This window comes from Quercus lobata, chromosome 4, assembly GCF_001633185.2.
Source record: "Quercus lobata isolate SW786 chromosome 4, ValleyOak3.0 Primary Assembly, whole genome shotgun sequence".
NCBI lineage: Eukaryota > Viridiplantae > Streptophyta > Magnoliopsida > Fagales > Fagaceae > Quercus > Quercus lobata.
Genome location: NC_044907.1, coordinates 46,028,493 through 46,044,176, shown reverse-complemented (window position 1 = coordinate 46,044,176; position 15,684 = coordinate 46,028,493). Strand labels below are relative to the sequence as shown.

General features: G+C 33.6%; 1 protein-coding gene and 1 pseudogene across 1 annotated transcript; one reads left to right on the top strand and one right to left on the bottom strand.

The window, feature by feature from the left end:
* The first annotated feature begins 1,899 nt into the window (after positions 1–1,899).
* Positions 1,900–5,267, top strand: LOC115983515 (protein trichome birefringence-like 36). Its single transcript, XM_031106224.1, has 5 exons — positions 1,900–2,408; positions 2,718–2,889; positions 2,986–3,167; positions 4,303–4,461; positions 4,758–5,267. The coding sequence occupies exons 1-5, from the start codon at positions 2,080–2,082 to the stop codon at positions 5,059–5,061; spliced, it is 1,146 nt and encodes a 381-aa protein (XP_030962084.1). The 5' UTR covers positions 1,900–2,079; the 3' UTR covers positions 5,062–5,267.
* A 747-nt stretch (positions 5,268–6,014) lies between these two features.
* LOC115985326 lies at positions 6,015–10,124 on the bottom strand (annotated as a pseudogene).
* Positions 10,125–15,684: the final 5,560 nt, after the last annotated feature.

Genomic DNA, 15,684 nt, shown 5'->3' with positions numbered 1-15,684 from the left:
TAGGTAAAACTTTTTTTTTTTTTTTTAATGAGGATTAGGTAAAACTTTTGACTTAAAAGAGAGAAAGATATATAATAACAATGTGCAGTGGTTCTTCAGTTGGAGCATGCTCACTTTGGTTGTGTGGTCATCCCTTTAATCTTTTTTGACATCGAAAGAAGCAATACAAGTCATTATTCCATGGCCTACATTCCCGTAACTCTCGGGTCTAAAGCTTCTCTTTTTTTTTTCTTTTTCTTTTTTATCATTAATTGTTTCTATTTTAACCACCAAAAACCAACCTAACTCTTTTGCTTTATCTTTCTCTCTTTTAAATCCATAAAACACAATAAAGAGAAAGTCCTAACCATCACCATACATGGCGGGACTTATGATATAAAAAGGGAAAAGAAAAAGAAAGACACCTGCAAGTTCGGTTTCCTCATAAAAATGACACAGGATTGTGATATAATTAAGTCCTATTGGCACTTCATTTATCGTAACTTCATGTAACATTAATGATAGGACGTGAGTTTTTTTTTGGATTTGAAAAGTTTTCTAAGAAAGAAAAAGAATAAAGAGGCTCGATTCTTGTTATTTCTTTTAAGTACTCTCATATAATCATCAATATTCGTTTTACTAGAAAAGCTCAATTAAACGAAATTTTCACTTTACAATACCTAAACTAATTGAGGGTCTTGTAATTTAATGACATTAACTGATGTTTTCAACAGAAATGTTTAGAAGCTATTTGGTTAGCTGAAAAAAAATGCACTGTATTTATTTTTAGTTTTTTGTGAGATCCACTACTAAAAAATTGGTTTGGTTTTAACATTTGTACTCAGTTTTCATTTTCAGTATCCTAAAAGTTGGATTTGAATACAAAAAATGAAAATAACTTTTCAACATTTTCATTTTCTATGAATACAAATATAGTGGCATATTTGTAAATATTGTGAAAACACAAAAATATTTTTTTGAGTGATGCGATTGTGTGTAAGCAAGAAAAGTTACATTTAAAACAAAAAATAGAAAACAATAACTAGACTCAGATATAATGTATTCTATACCCAAATTATGTATCCAAAACAACTTACCAAATGTGAAAATTAGTGCTTTTTTCTATATTCAAATTAGGACTATCCACGGGTCGGGCTGGTTCAGTTTTGGACCCAACTCGCTAGCATTGGGTGGAGGGCAAAGGGACCTGAAACCGACCACCAACATCAATCGATTAAGTCGGTTTTGGGTTTGGGTGGTGCTCAGGTTAGTTCTATCAGTGGTGGAAGTCGCCAGAGTCTGCAAATGTCACCAGAATCAGCAAAAAAATCGCCGAATTTTGCTGTGATTTCGCCGGATCTGGCTAAATCTCACCAAATCTAGCTGGATCTCCTTAGATTCGAGCTTTGATCTTGTCGAAGTTGGTTGGATTTCGTATATAGCATCAGTCGGCTCAGGTTTTGGAGAAGAAAACTCGCCACTCTACTCGCTTGCATCAATTCTTGGAGGCGGAAACCTACTACTGACTAATGGGACATCAGTTTGGGTTGAAATCGGGTAAGGGACAAGCGGTTTGGTTGATTCGGTGGGTGTAGGTCAGATCTGGACACCCCTAATTCAAATTCAGGATTTAAATATAGAATACAGAAAATAAAAAGTAGATACACCACTTTTTGAAACCAAACAGACTTTTAGGATTTGAATCCTCCTCCTCTCATTTTAAAATTATCCAAAAAGAATTAATACTTCAACCATATCAAACATTTATTTTGTCAAAATATCGAGCTAGAACATTTTCATTTCATTAAAGGGTAATAACAAAGTTTACACAATTATCAAACATTGATCAGTTACTGAGAAGACGTTACTACCATTACCATGTATATCCTATGTGGTGGTCGCTCCAATGATGACAAGAAATCATAGACATCAATTAGAGGAAACAACGGCAATGAGTAAAAAGAAGTAAAGAACACTGCATGTGGTCCACTCAGCGCAAGTCATGCCTTAATGGAACACTAGAGTCAACATAACGTCCTTCCAACTTAAAAGGTGCTTCTTCACTTGGGAACCTTCACTCCAAGCTTCCCTTTGGCATCAATGGCTAAACCAAAGTTTCAACTCCTCTGCTTTATCCTCTTCCTCAGTATCTTTCTATGCTTGTTTCATGGTGAATCATGGGAACTTGAGCTAGACGACGAGTCATGGCTCAACGAGGAAGACAACGAAGTAATCATGGTGCAGAGCCGCCATGATTCAAGAAACAAATGTGACTTTTCTACTGGCAAATGGGTTTATGATCTATCCTATCCTCTCTATGACTCAAGTTGCCCATATCTTAGTACAGCAGTGACTTGTCAGAAAAATGGACGGCCGGATTCTGACTATGAGAAGTGGAAGTGGAAGCCTCAAGGTTGTTCTATTCCAAGGTACATGGAGAAAAAAATGTGTAAATTAGTTCACATAGTATATATACTTTAAGACATATCAGTGATTAATCACTAAGGGTGCTATTCATTTTCTATGCTAATTGTGACAATGTTGATAAGCAAAACATGCCTGACATGTTGCATATTAGCTATTGCATTTTCTCTATACTGTTGCCATCACAATTCTGCTTAGTGTTTGTTATATTTGTTATATGTTGTCAATTATATCCTGGTTGTGGCAACAAATGAACAAGTACTACTCATTCACATTTATATTTGCTAAAAATAGAGTAATACATCATGGTACAGATTTGATGCATTGAATTTTCTTGGAAGAATGAGAAGGAAAAGAATAATGCTGGTGGGTGACTCTATAATGAGGAATCAATGGGAATCTCTTGTCTGCTTAGTACAAGGAGTTATTCCAACTGGTAGAAAGAGAGTGACATACAGTGGTCCTTCCATGGCCTTCCATGCTATGGTAATTTTATACATAAAGATGATAACCTTTTTGAACTTGTTTATAATAATTTCCCTTCAATTATATGTAACACTGGTATATAATATTCAAATACAGGATTTTGAGACATCAATTGAGTTTAGCTGGGCACCACTACTAGTGGAATTGAAGAAAGGGCCTCAAAACAAGAGAATCTTACATTTGGATCTGATAGAAGATAATGCAAAGTATTGGAGAGGGGTTGACATCCTTGTGTTTGATTCAGCTCACTGGTGGACTCATTCTGATCAATGGAGTTCGTAAGACAAATTTCTCAACACCCACTCCTTTTTCACTCTTCATTAAATTATTGAGAAAATTGCACTCATTTTCTTGAGGTTTGAGGAAATGACACTCTCCCCAAAGACCTGAAGAGAAAAAACATTTTCCCCATTAACATTCATTTAACCAAACAAAATTAAATTAAAGTTAAAAATATTGTATACTAACCTGCCCTTTGGTTAAGGACAGATTTCTAAAATTACACTCCATTTACCCTTAAAAGTTTTACTAAATCCAGAATTACCCTCCACGTTTATCTCATAAATTTTGAAGCAGAGCATTGGTGAGAGCCTGAGATGGGCAATTAAAAAATCCAAGAATCATCAAACTTAAATAATATCAATTGGTAAGGTGTGACTCAAAGCAACTAGTTTACCAAAAAAAAGAAAAAAAAAAAAGAAGACTAAAATCAACTAAAAAATATGTTTTAACGTGTTTTATAATATGCTCTTTCCATGTTTTTATATGAATGCCTTTTTACTAACAATGGTTAAACTGTGGAAAAAGAATCTGTTAACAATTTGGAATATTTTATTGATAATGTTAACGGAATGGGTGAAATGTTATTTTCTTCAAACGTGAAGGAAGAGGAGCGTTTTTTTCCTTTCAGGTTTAGGGATAAATGTCATTCCCCCAAACCTCAAGGGAGAGGAGTCTAATTTGCCCTAAATTCTTTGTCCGTATGTGTGGGAAGTTTATTAGTTAGTGAGGCTAAAGAAAATTTTGCATTTTGGCATTTCAATCTATTCTGTATATAAAATGGAAAAGGGAAATATTAAAATTACTGCCAATTTTTGGATACAGGTGTTGTTGTTGTTGTTTATTTATTTTTTTCTTTTTGGGTAAGAAGGGGATACAGGTGTTTTTAAATGGTCAGGCATGCGAGTTTAACTCATCCAGTTCCTAAGTAATCAAATAAATTCACTAACAATATAGTTTAAATCCTTTCATTAAAAGGCTTTCTGTGTAATGATTGAATTCAATTTTATTTATCATGCAATAGTATGCTCAAGGGTTTCATACTTTCATGATTCTAATTTTTTTGTTATTTATTTATTCATCTTTTGGTCATAAGAATTCATGATTCTAAGTGAGGATTACAAACAATTTTAGGTGGGACTATTTCATGGAGGGAAATGGCCTATTTAAAAGTATGAATCCAATGGTTGCATACGAGAAAGGACTCACAACATGGGCTAGATGGGTAGACTTGAATCTAGACCCTCGCAAAACCAAAGTCATTTTCCGAAGCATGTCACCTAGACATAACAGGTACCTAATGAAATTTCTAATGCAAATCATATACTTCACTTTTTTTTTCTTTTTTAATATTGGGCAAAATAGTGCATTGGACAGGATACGACACGTAACTAATTTTGGACACATGTCATGTCTGTATCGCGTCTGATGCACTAAATGAGATATAAGGTTGACACATGACCAATTTTGGACATATGTCATATTTGTGTCACATCTAGTATAATGGATACAAGCCAAGCCCTTATTTATTTCTTTTATTTTCTGTGGAAGTCATTTTAATTTGATATATCTTTTCATTTTTTTGGCAGAGAAAATGGATGGAAATGCTATAACCAAAAGCAGCCTCTAGCTTTCTTGAGCCACCAGCATGTTCCTGGACAAATGCTAGTACTACAAGGGGTGTTGAGAAGGATGAGATTTCCAGTATATCTTCAAGATATTACGACAATGTCAGCCCTTCGAAGAGATGGGCACCCTTCTGTGTATGGAAGGGTAATGGACCAAGCAGAGAAGCAGCATCCAAGGGACTTTTCCTCTGACTGCAGCCATTGGTGCCTTCCTGGGGTGCCTGATATCTGGAATGAGTTGTTGAATGATTTGCTCAAAGAATGAGCTCTGTAAGATAAATTAGGTGAGGTTTGTTAGAATGACTTTTTAATTCGTGTTTGTTTTGTAATCTTAGTGCCTGTCATGGTTAATTATGGTGCTGTGTCTTGTGATGTTTAGTGTTATGAAATGGATAATGCTTTATATGTCTTGAATGTGACTCTAATTTCCAAAAGATATTGAATCATCAGGTGTCCTTTGTAAATTAAAAATACTAGATGTTAATTTATAGCTCTCTATACATACATGTGACTTCAAGTAAAAGGTTGAAAGTTTGTGGTGAACTTTTATCCTATTTGAAAGTTTTATGTGTACTTATATTTAAAAGTGCTAAAAGAAAGGGAACAGAGAAAATAAAGAAAGAAGTACTAGAAAAATAAAACCCATAAGGTTATTCTGTCTAAAATGGAGTTTTCTCCTCAAATTGGTGAAGGGTTAGGTTGCGGGTCAAAAGTTATGCCTGCATAATGCATGAATTAAAAAAAAAAAAAAATCTTTCAAATATAAGATTAATTGAGCATTAAATACCATGTACTTAACAATAAGTCTATCCATATAACATTTTTCATAATTGTTGGTATTATTTGACTTGTTGTAATTAGTATATTATAAAAATGGTATGAGTAATAGATTCATGTGAAAGTGATATTAATTTAATATAATCATAACTTATCATCTTTACAAGTTGTTAAAATAATGATGAGAATATCGATGGTAGCCACCTAGTTCTCTGACAGTTGGGAAAAAATGAGGTTGTTCTAAGGCATGTAAATCTTACCGCACACTCTCTAGCTATTTAGGCTTCTTCCTTGTAATTTATATTCATATAAACAAGAACTTAAATCAGTTATACAATCTGAAATTTCAACTCCAGCTCCAGGGGATTCTTCCATACAGTTATAGACATTTATTTCAATTGTAAAACATATGCAATATATAGTGTTTTAACTCAAAAATGTCTAAACTAAAAGAGACCCTTCCATGACAGTGACAGCTTTTCCTTGCAGTAGCACTCTCTGGTTTTGTTCGTCGAGATGAATGTTTAGCACTCCACTTCTAGATGATGCCTGAACGGAGTAAACATTGTTATTTATTACGACCAAGACAAAATCACAGTTATGAGTTTGCGACAGAGATGGTGAAAATACCTGATAAGCAACAAAATCACACTTCCCCAGTTTCTTGCTCCAGTATGGTGCCAAGGCACAATGTGCATTTCCACAAACAGAAGCCTGAAAGAGTAAAGATAAAATGAGGTTAAATAACATTTCTTTTTTGTTTATGGCATTAGCATCATTAATTCCATTCTTCAACTTCAAGCAATAATTATTACATTAAACATTATTGACCTTACAAAAGTCCCTTCCATAACTTGTTGAATTATATATCTCAAGAGATCATGCAAACAAAATTATAAAATATATTATTAGCACAGTAAAGAGATGCAATAGATATTTAGCTTTAACATCATGCACTTCACAAACATAGCAATCGGTTGAGACCAAAGGCTGACATAGTTTACCTCATTGATCCCAAGTTTCAGGCAAAAGAACGACTGTAAAAATCAAACCCAGACCCTGAGGGAGCAGCCCCTGAAACAATTATCTCCATTCCAGGACATTTACGTATAGTATCAAACACTGGCTGTATTTTAACCACACTTTCTCCTGATGGGAGTACAACCTGCAAAATTGATAAGCTTGACTCTTGAGTACTTACAAAGCAGTCAAAAATCAGTAAAAAATATAAAGTTTCTCCATTAAATACACAAGGATTGGTGCAAATATTCCAACTAACCACACATCCAAGTCCAAAGATTTGAGCAAGAAAATCATGGTTTTCACTTGGATCAACCAATGAGACACCAAATTGTTCATGTCATTCATTTTAAGTAAACATTAATCTTTTAAAAGTTTTGCAATGCATATATCATTGAAGATAAATAAGATACTAACTAATGTACAGAAGAAAAGGAAAACAAATATAAAGTTGATTTCAAGAACATTAGAAGAGGATATCATTAATAGTAGTTTTCTTTATATCAATCACAGAAGCACCATTCAAGCAGTGGCGGTTCTAGGAATTTTTCCCAAAGAGTTCCTTAAGAAGCACTATTTTGTTATATCCTTACTAGAAAATTCTTACTAGAATTTTTCCCAGGAATTTTTCTAGTAAATCTTTTTTAATTATTGTTGTTTAGTTGTTTCATTAATTTGTTTGTCTTTATAAACTATAATTCATTATATTGTTGTTTCATTAATTATAAAATTATTAATTGTTGTTTAGCCTAACATAGTAACATAATTTAATTTGTTTGTCTTTTATAATGTATTGATTAATTAAATTATTAATTATTGTTTATTAGTTGCTTCCCCAATTAATTATTGGTGGATTAAATGATTGTTTATTAGTTGCATTGCTGCACTAGCACACAGCCACACACCCCATGTGCATTTACCCTAGCCCCATGCCCCCATCCACCCCCCAATTCAACAGACAAGCCCTAATGCCCCGTGGCCCCCAATCACAAGACTAGAGCCAATTAGATAAAGCCAATTAATTGTATCTCACCAAAAGACACCAACACCAACACTAAAAGACAATTAATTTATCTCACCAACACTAACAGATAACTCCAAAAACAGGGGCAAATATTAATAAAAATTTATAAAGTAAAGCTAAGCAAAAGGCAAAAGCATTAGACAATCATAGTTCAAAGTCTCAGAGAGAGAGAGAGAGAGAGAGAGAGAGAGAGAGAGAGAGAGAGAGAGAGAGAGAGAGAGAGAGAGAGAGAGAGAGAGAGAGAGAGAGAGAGAGAGAGAGTTTGAGTCTCATTTCATAATTTCAATTTTTTCACTTTCATTCTTCACTCTTCAGATAAAGAGCAGAAAGACTGAAATAGAGATGAAATACCTTGAGGTTGAGGGAGCAGGGAGGCTTGAGGCTGAGGGGCGACGCTATCGGGCAGCACATCAAGGCAAGGAAGACCGATCTCCGATCCGAGTTTGAGGCTCAATCTGCAAAAGGGCATTCAAAATATTTATTGTATTAATTACTTCTGATCAATAATTACTTAGCCGTTAGTATATTATAAAAACCTCAATTAGATAAATGATTAAGACACGCATACACCAATTAGAACCCAAAATGCAGCACTAATCATTTCATATCAATATAAAACGTAGGAAAACACTAGCATGCAATTAGATCATGATATACTGTTCAATTTTATGAGTAAACAAACAATCGTAAATACAACAAGGTATATCTAATCCTATGATTGAATCTAACTATGATAATGCACTTAAATCACATACAAGTAAAATAATGCTCCGTAATCCCTATCACAAATTTTTTTTTAGAAGTATAGTAATAAACTTTTTTATCATCATTTAACCCTTCTTGGCTTCTTCTATCATTCTATCTCATGTGTGATCTAGACACCCTCAAATAAGGGAGAAAATAGGTAACTAGCACTAAAAAACTAACTATTTAGTTAGTAGTTAAGGTTTCAAAACTAATTTTTTTTCTAACATCTCGAGCCTTTTAAACTCGATTTTGGCCAATAAATCGACCATCAAACGCTCGATTTCTATGCTCTGATTACTGCCAACGTGGCAAACTTTACCACGTGGGAACACAGAAATCGAGTCTTTAAGACTCGATTTCTAAGTGTTATATATACAACCAACTCAGTGAGGAACCACAACGACAGGAAAAAAAAAAAAAAAAAAAAAACCAGAAATAGAAAGAGAGATCAGCGAGACCCAGGCGCCGCGTCTCGCGAGCCCAGGCGAGACCCAGGCGCCGCGCGCGGCCTGGGTCTCGCGAGCCCAGGCAGCGCGCGGCCTAGGTCTCGCGAGACCCAAGCCGCGCGCTGCCTGGGTCTCACCTGGGCTCGCGAGACCCAGCTTTTTCTCTCCCTCTGATCTGCCTCTAAGCTCTGATCTGAGCCTTTGGGATGGCGCTGCCTGGGCTCGCGCGACCCAGCTCTTTCTCTCCCTCTGATCTGCCTCTAAGCTCTGATCTGAGCTTTGGGATTGATTCTTAAAATTTTTTTTTTTTGGTATTTTGGGTTATCTATGAGTGTTCAAGTTTTTAAAAATATTTTTGAGTTAGAAATCGAGTCTCTAAGACTCGATTTCCAGCTAGGCTCTACGTGGAAAAAAATCCACATCGGACGTGATCAATCGACAAAAATCGAGTCTCAAAAGCTCGATTTATAGGCCCTAAATCGAGTCTTTGAGACTCGAGATGTTAGAAAACCAATTACTTTCAAAACTGAACCTATTAACTAGATAGTTAGGAAATTAATGTTAGTTACCTATTTTCTCCTCAAATAAGTGAGACCAAACACAGAATTGTCCAATACACTATTATTTTAACAATTTCTCTCATCTCACATGTAACTTGGACTTCACCGAAATAAGTTGAGCCACCACATGAAATTATAAAACAAGATAAATCGTTACTTGTTTTAAAAAGAAGTAGCAAATTTAATCATTTGACTATAATTCTTAATCCAAAAGTCTAAAATTTAAATAAAATAGGATGAACTAAGAACACCCCTAAGGCAACAACAACAACAACAACAACAAAGCCTTAGTAATTAGTTAAGTTCGGTCTCTAGTATTTTTTTTTTCTTCCATATTATTCTATGTGACTAAGAACATCTTCCAAAGATAGAACTAGGAAACAAACTCTGTTTTTAAAAGTAGAAGTGAAAATAAGAAGTGACCTCAGCGAATGGAGTGAAATATCTGATACGGAACCTAGGATTGGGTGAGCCAAGAGAGTCGGACCCAGTTGGCCGAGTCAAGTAACAAGTCATTGGGGTGTTGAACTCAGCCGCCACAGCTTGCAACCATTGCTCATCTCTCTGTTCTTCTAAAAAACACACTGCTGCTTGAAAGCTGAGTCAGTGAACGCGTCCACCTTGTACGTACCCAACACTCAATTCAGAATTACATTCTTAAATATATTATATTATATACATACGTACATAAAACACAGAGAGTGACTGAGACAGAGTACCTGTACCACTAGTACTTGACAGGTTTCTTTGCCATGTTCCTGTGATATGAGAGAGTTTCAAAAGCAGTGGAAATGAAGTTTGTTGGCTTTGTCTGTCGTTTACTTTCTAAAGTCTAAAACATAAATTGGTCAACGCATATCAGCTGGGATGCATGGGGTGGACCCCATTCTTTTGAAATCCACAAATCAATACTTAGATTTTTTTTTTTTTTTTGGAAAAATACTTAAATATTATTCTTTAAATTTTACTCATTCAGCTATATAACTTTTTCCTCATTGTATTTTAAGTTAAATATAGTCACATGACTGAATTTTAAGAGGAAAAATCTATGTAAAGTAATAGCCCCTTATAAGCACTGTACCATAATTTTGTCCCCTCGTCTTATGTAATTGCTTCTAGAACCTATCTTAAAAGTTTGATTAAATTCATATACATGATTGCATCAAATTTAATTATCCTTAAAATAGAAAACATGATTTATACCTTAGGTACGATGCTATGAACATGATTTATTGGAAAAGTTGTATAAAAATCTCAAAAGTTTATACTTTATATCCTATTTCAAATTAAGTGTTCGGTGTTTAATTTTGTCAATTAGAATCTTAGAATTATGAAACTGATTCAATTTGAAGCTCATCTTCATTTGTGTTATTCATTTTTATTATTTTAGATAGTTACCGAGCAGAGATAAATAAGAAATCATTGACAAAATTTGTATTTCACATAATTAATTTTGATTTTCTAGCAATCTCTTTCTCAATATATGTGAAGCTTTCTCTCTCTAATTGGATCTATATTTCTCTACCCTCTGTCCAATAATGACCAAATTGATTTGTGTGAACAAGATCTAGGTGAAACTTCATAATTTGAATAATTTTCCGCTTTTCTCTATTCTATTTCTACCTAAAATAACAAAATTAAAAAAATAAAAAGTTTCAAATAAAAATTATTTCACAAAATTGACCTTATTTGACAAAATTAAGAACTTGATACATAATTTGAAACCATGTATAAACCTGGGGCCTATTATGATATTTTCCTTGTTAATTTTCCATAATTTGTTATTAATATAATAGCATATTTTTATAGCTAACACTAGCACCATTATGATTATCCACTGATTATAAGTTCATAAAATGTTATTCATTTTTGTGGCCAAAGAGTTTTGTAGATTAATAAGCATCACTTCATAACTGCACTTCTTAACATCATAGACCATATATATATTCATTTTGGGATGTACAAAGATATGGTGCTGTTTTTTACTAGAATCACATATTGCAACTCTTGAACAAATAAAACAGACTCTACAAATCCTTAATCCCAAAACTGCTTTTGATAGCAAATTATTGGCTCAATTACAACCATCCTTGCCATTCCACAATTATGTTATCCTACTTGTTAAGAATATAAAGAGAGAGAAATTGAAAAGTCTGTATATTAACATATATTCTGTGTAACACTGGGTCCAAGTCCAGTAAGCTAGATTAACGTATATACTAACACTCTACCCTCGAACTCTCAATCCAGCCAATTTACCACAACTCAACCATATCTCCATAACTATCCATCCCATACACTAGTTGATGAGACACCCTTTATCCTCTCTATTTGCTACTTCAAAACCATAATCCAGGATCTTCAAAATCTTTCCCTCCCATCACCTTAACATTCTGAGCACCTGACTTCTTTTCACCAAAACAACTCAACCACATTGTAACTGTTACTAACTTACTAGAGTTTATCTCAATCTTTCCTGAGGGCATAACCTGTCAAGAACAGAGGATTTGAAAAAGATTTTTAGTCTGAACATTGAAAGGAAAAAAAATTAGGATAAGACCCTTCCACAACAAAAATTATCTTATGTAGAAACCACTAAGGCATGACTCTTATTCTTTCTTGCTTTGATTTGAATTGATATGATTTAGTGATTTGATTCCCATCATAGGTCCTCTTTCTTTTGAATGTGGTATCATTTTTAGATAGGTCATACTTTTAAGATACAAGATGAGAAATTTTGGATTTTAATAAAGTTTGTTTATGTAATAATTGTCAATTTCAAATATACTTTAATAATATTTGTAATTTTCTTCTTCTTTTCTCTTTTTTTTTTTTTTTTTTTTTTTTTTGGGGGGGGGGGGGTGTCAAATAAAAGTTTAGGTAAGGGGAGTTTCTCAAACGGTCAAACTTAGGCTTTTTGGGCAAAGCATTTGAACCTTACCAACTGAACAAACCTCGTTGGCGTAATTGTCACTTTCGAATATACATTAATGCTATTTAAGAATGAATGTTTTCTTTACCTCACCTTTTGAGTTCTTGAAAAAAGAGAGATTATTTTTCATCTTGATAACAAAGAAATTGTTTTGATTATAATGTGTATTTATGTATAAAATTTAAGAAATGGTCTAAATGCTTTTAGGGCATTTATTAACAAATTATTTATATATATATATATAAATAAAAAAACTTTGATACCACTTTTATGAAAAAATATATAAAATATTGTCAAAAAAATCAAAATTGTTTTCTTTTCTTTTTTTCTTTTTTTGGGTGAAAATCAATCAAAAATGTTTTCTGTATAAATAAAAATTTCCTAGAAGCATTTCTTAAATGAATGCTCATTAACAAAATCCATACAAAAATCATATTGTTTATTTATCATTCACCTTTTGTAGTGGTAGCTAACTTGCTATACACTTCACTTGGAGAACCTTTTGCTTCTCCAATCAAAACAGCATGCGAGAATAATAATGTGGGTTGGAAGTTGGAACGTGCACTAAAAGTGGGGATTTTTAGCGTAGCCTTTTATGATCCTCTCTAAAATCATACTGTCCGGTGGTAATTAGTTGTGCTTTTCCTATATATATTGTTCCACGGGAGAGAGACAGTGGTGCTAGGGAGAAAATTGTACCTTGTGTACTTTAAGTTGCGTGTAATTATTACCGCTCTAAATTATAATGTTTTCAAATAGTGATATAGTCATTCTTTAGCATGGGGCTAGGGCCCCTCTCAATTTTGTTTGTGCAATAAAATTGCACTCGGTCCTACTCTTTAAGCACACATCCCATGTGCATTTACTTCCCCCAATTCAAATATCCCACCCGGCCCCATGTGCCCATCCACCCCCCATCCCGCTTAACAGACAAGCTTCATGCCTGATGCCCCCAATCACAAAAGCTAGCTACCAATCAGAAAATTTCACAATCACAAAGCACAATACACATTACACTAAAAGACAATTAATATCTCACCAACACCAACGGATAAGATGAAGCCAAAAAGTCAAAAACAAGGTAAAATATTAATAGAGTTAAAGATTTAGCCAATCACAGTTCAAAAGAATCAGATAAAGTTAGTCTTAAAGAATAAAGAGAGAGAGACTCTCATTCATTTCATTTTAGTGATTTCAAATAAAGAGAGAGAGATAGAGTGAGAGACAGAGAAAGAGTCAGAGAGAAAAAGAGAGAGAAGTTAGTAAAATGAAATACCTTGAGGGAGCACCAGAGCAGGAAGGCCTAAGGTTGAGGAGCGAGCGACGAGCGATCTTCGATTGGCGAGCAAGTGATGTGACCAATTGGCGATCTTTGATGCCCGAATCCCGATGCGATGTGCTCTAGACTAGAGCTTGGCTGACCGATCTCCAATGTGGCGATGCCTAATTCGTCTGTTGGCTTGTGTTGCAACGTTGATCTGTTGACATTTTTGTCTTTTGGTTTGCTTTAGCGATTTGAGGTTTCTAATTTAGTGATTTGCAACGTATATTGGGGTTTGGTTTTTTTTTTTTTTTTTTTTTTTGAGAATCCGTGGATTTGCTACCTCTGTTCTGTTGGGCTTGCTGTCCATTGTTTTTTTTGAGAATCCATGGGCTTGCCACTTGCTCTGTTACAATTTTTTTTTTTTTTTTTTTGGGCTCTTTTTTTTGGGGGCATCAGGCATGAGGGTGTTCCTAATTTTGATTGAGGGTATTCCTAATTTTTTTTTTAAGGGTAAACAAATAAAAAAAATTAATTATTATATATAAATTATTATTTTTTTCAGGTCAGGGTTTTCCTGGAAACACCCTGAGCTTAACGTGGCGCTGCCACTGGGGGTTGCTTATAAATTGTATGTAATTACTCCAACACCTCTTTTACATTTTATGTATTGATTAGAAATCTTTTTTAGTTGAAAAGAATATTATATAAGTGTGATTGTGTGTCTATATATTTAATTCTCAATTCTCATGATCATGAACTTTACCTTTTAACAATTTGGTTACAGTATATTGCATCAAGATTGTGAGTAAATCAATTAAAAATTGTACACACATGATCAAAATAATTGAAAATTAAATGGTATATTAAGAAAGGAATCATAGTTGGAGAGATATTTTTACATTTTATACACACAAAAATATACTACCCATATATATACACACACTTGACATATATTTTGGGAGGATTATAACTTACACTAAAGTTTAAACATTAAAAATAATAAATAAATAAAAAATTTGAGAGGTCAAGTAGTATTTTTTGTTAGGCTATTTTTGTAAGTATATTATATAATATGGGGAACTAAAAAATATTTAAAAGTTTTGGGGTTCACCGGGTCTACATGTGGTTCCACACTTCCACCACTGCTAAAATCCAAAAAATTAGCATGCCCAAAAAATTAACTCAACAGCAAAATCGTCAATAGCAATTTCACCAGAGAATGGCTATGATTTGGGAGGAAAATTCTATGCCTCTGTTTACGTAGTGTTGAAGAGAGTACTCTAAATTCTGATATGATTTTTGCGTTAGTGAGAGGGAGAGAGAGAGAGTGAAAAAGAGATTTGAGAGGAAGAGTCTGGAGAAAGAAAACTATAAGCAATGGGAATGATAAAGATGAAAGTTAAATCTGTGGATGATTATGTGGTGCTAACGGATGTCAGGTGAGCAAAGTGACATTTTTCAAACAATAGATAGGCAACATGAATTTGAGCCAAACCACGAGTGAATTTATTAAAATTACCCCTTTATTTTAAATGTCAATGAAAATTATTAATTACTATTATTATAATTATTATTGTTATTATTATTACGGTACATCAATATGAACTAGAAAATCAAAATACTACCCACTTGATAGTGAGAACTAGAAAATTAGAATATTGCCCACTTGTACTTTTCTAGATTCTACTGGCCAGCATTTTTAGTTATGAATGTCATCAAAACTAACTTCGCAACAAAATGAAAGATGAGTTTTTGACGGACGCTTTGATGTTATTTATTGAAAGGAACATCATTGAGACATTTAGTTTGGATTAAATTATCAAATGATTTTGAAGATTTAAAAAAACATGTTGAATTCACTTTTCATAAATGATTGCATTATAATGTTATAATGTATTAGGAAATAACGATTTTGTGTCTTTATCTTTGTTAATGGTTTGTTAATTCTAAATTGATGTTTATTTGAAGTTTCATAATGATTTTTTTTTTGGGCCCCCTAACTTGAGGTTTAGGCTCTGTCCCTACTTTCAAAGTCATAAGAGAATGAATAAAAACAGAGTAACCAATGTAATGAGTAAAATATGAAAATCTTAGTGAATACAATCCCCAAAAAAGTAA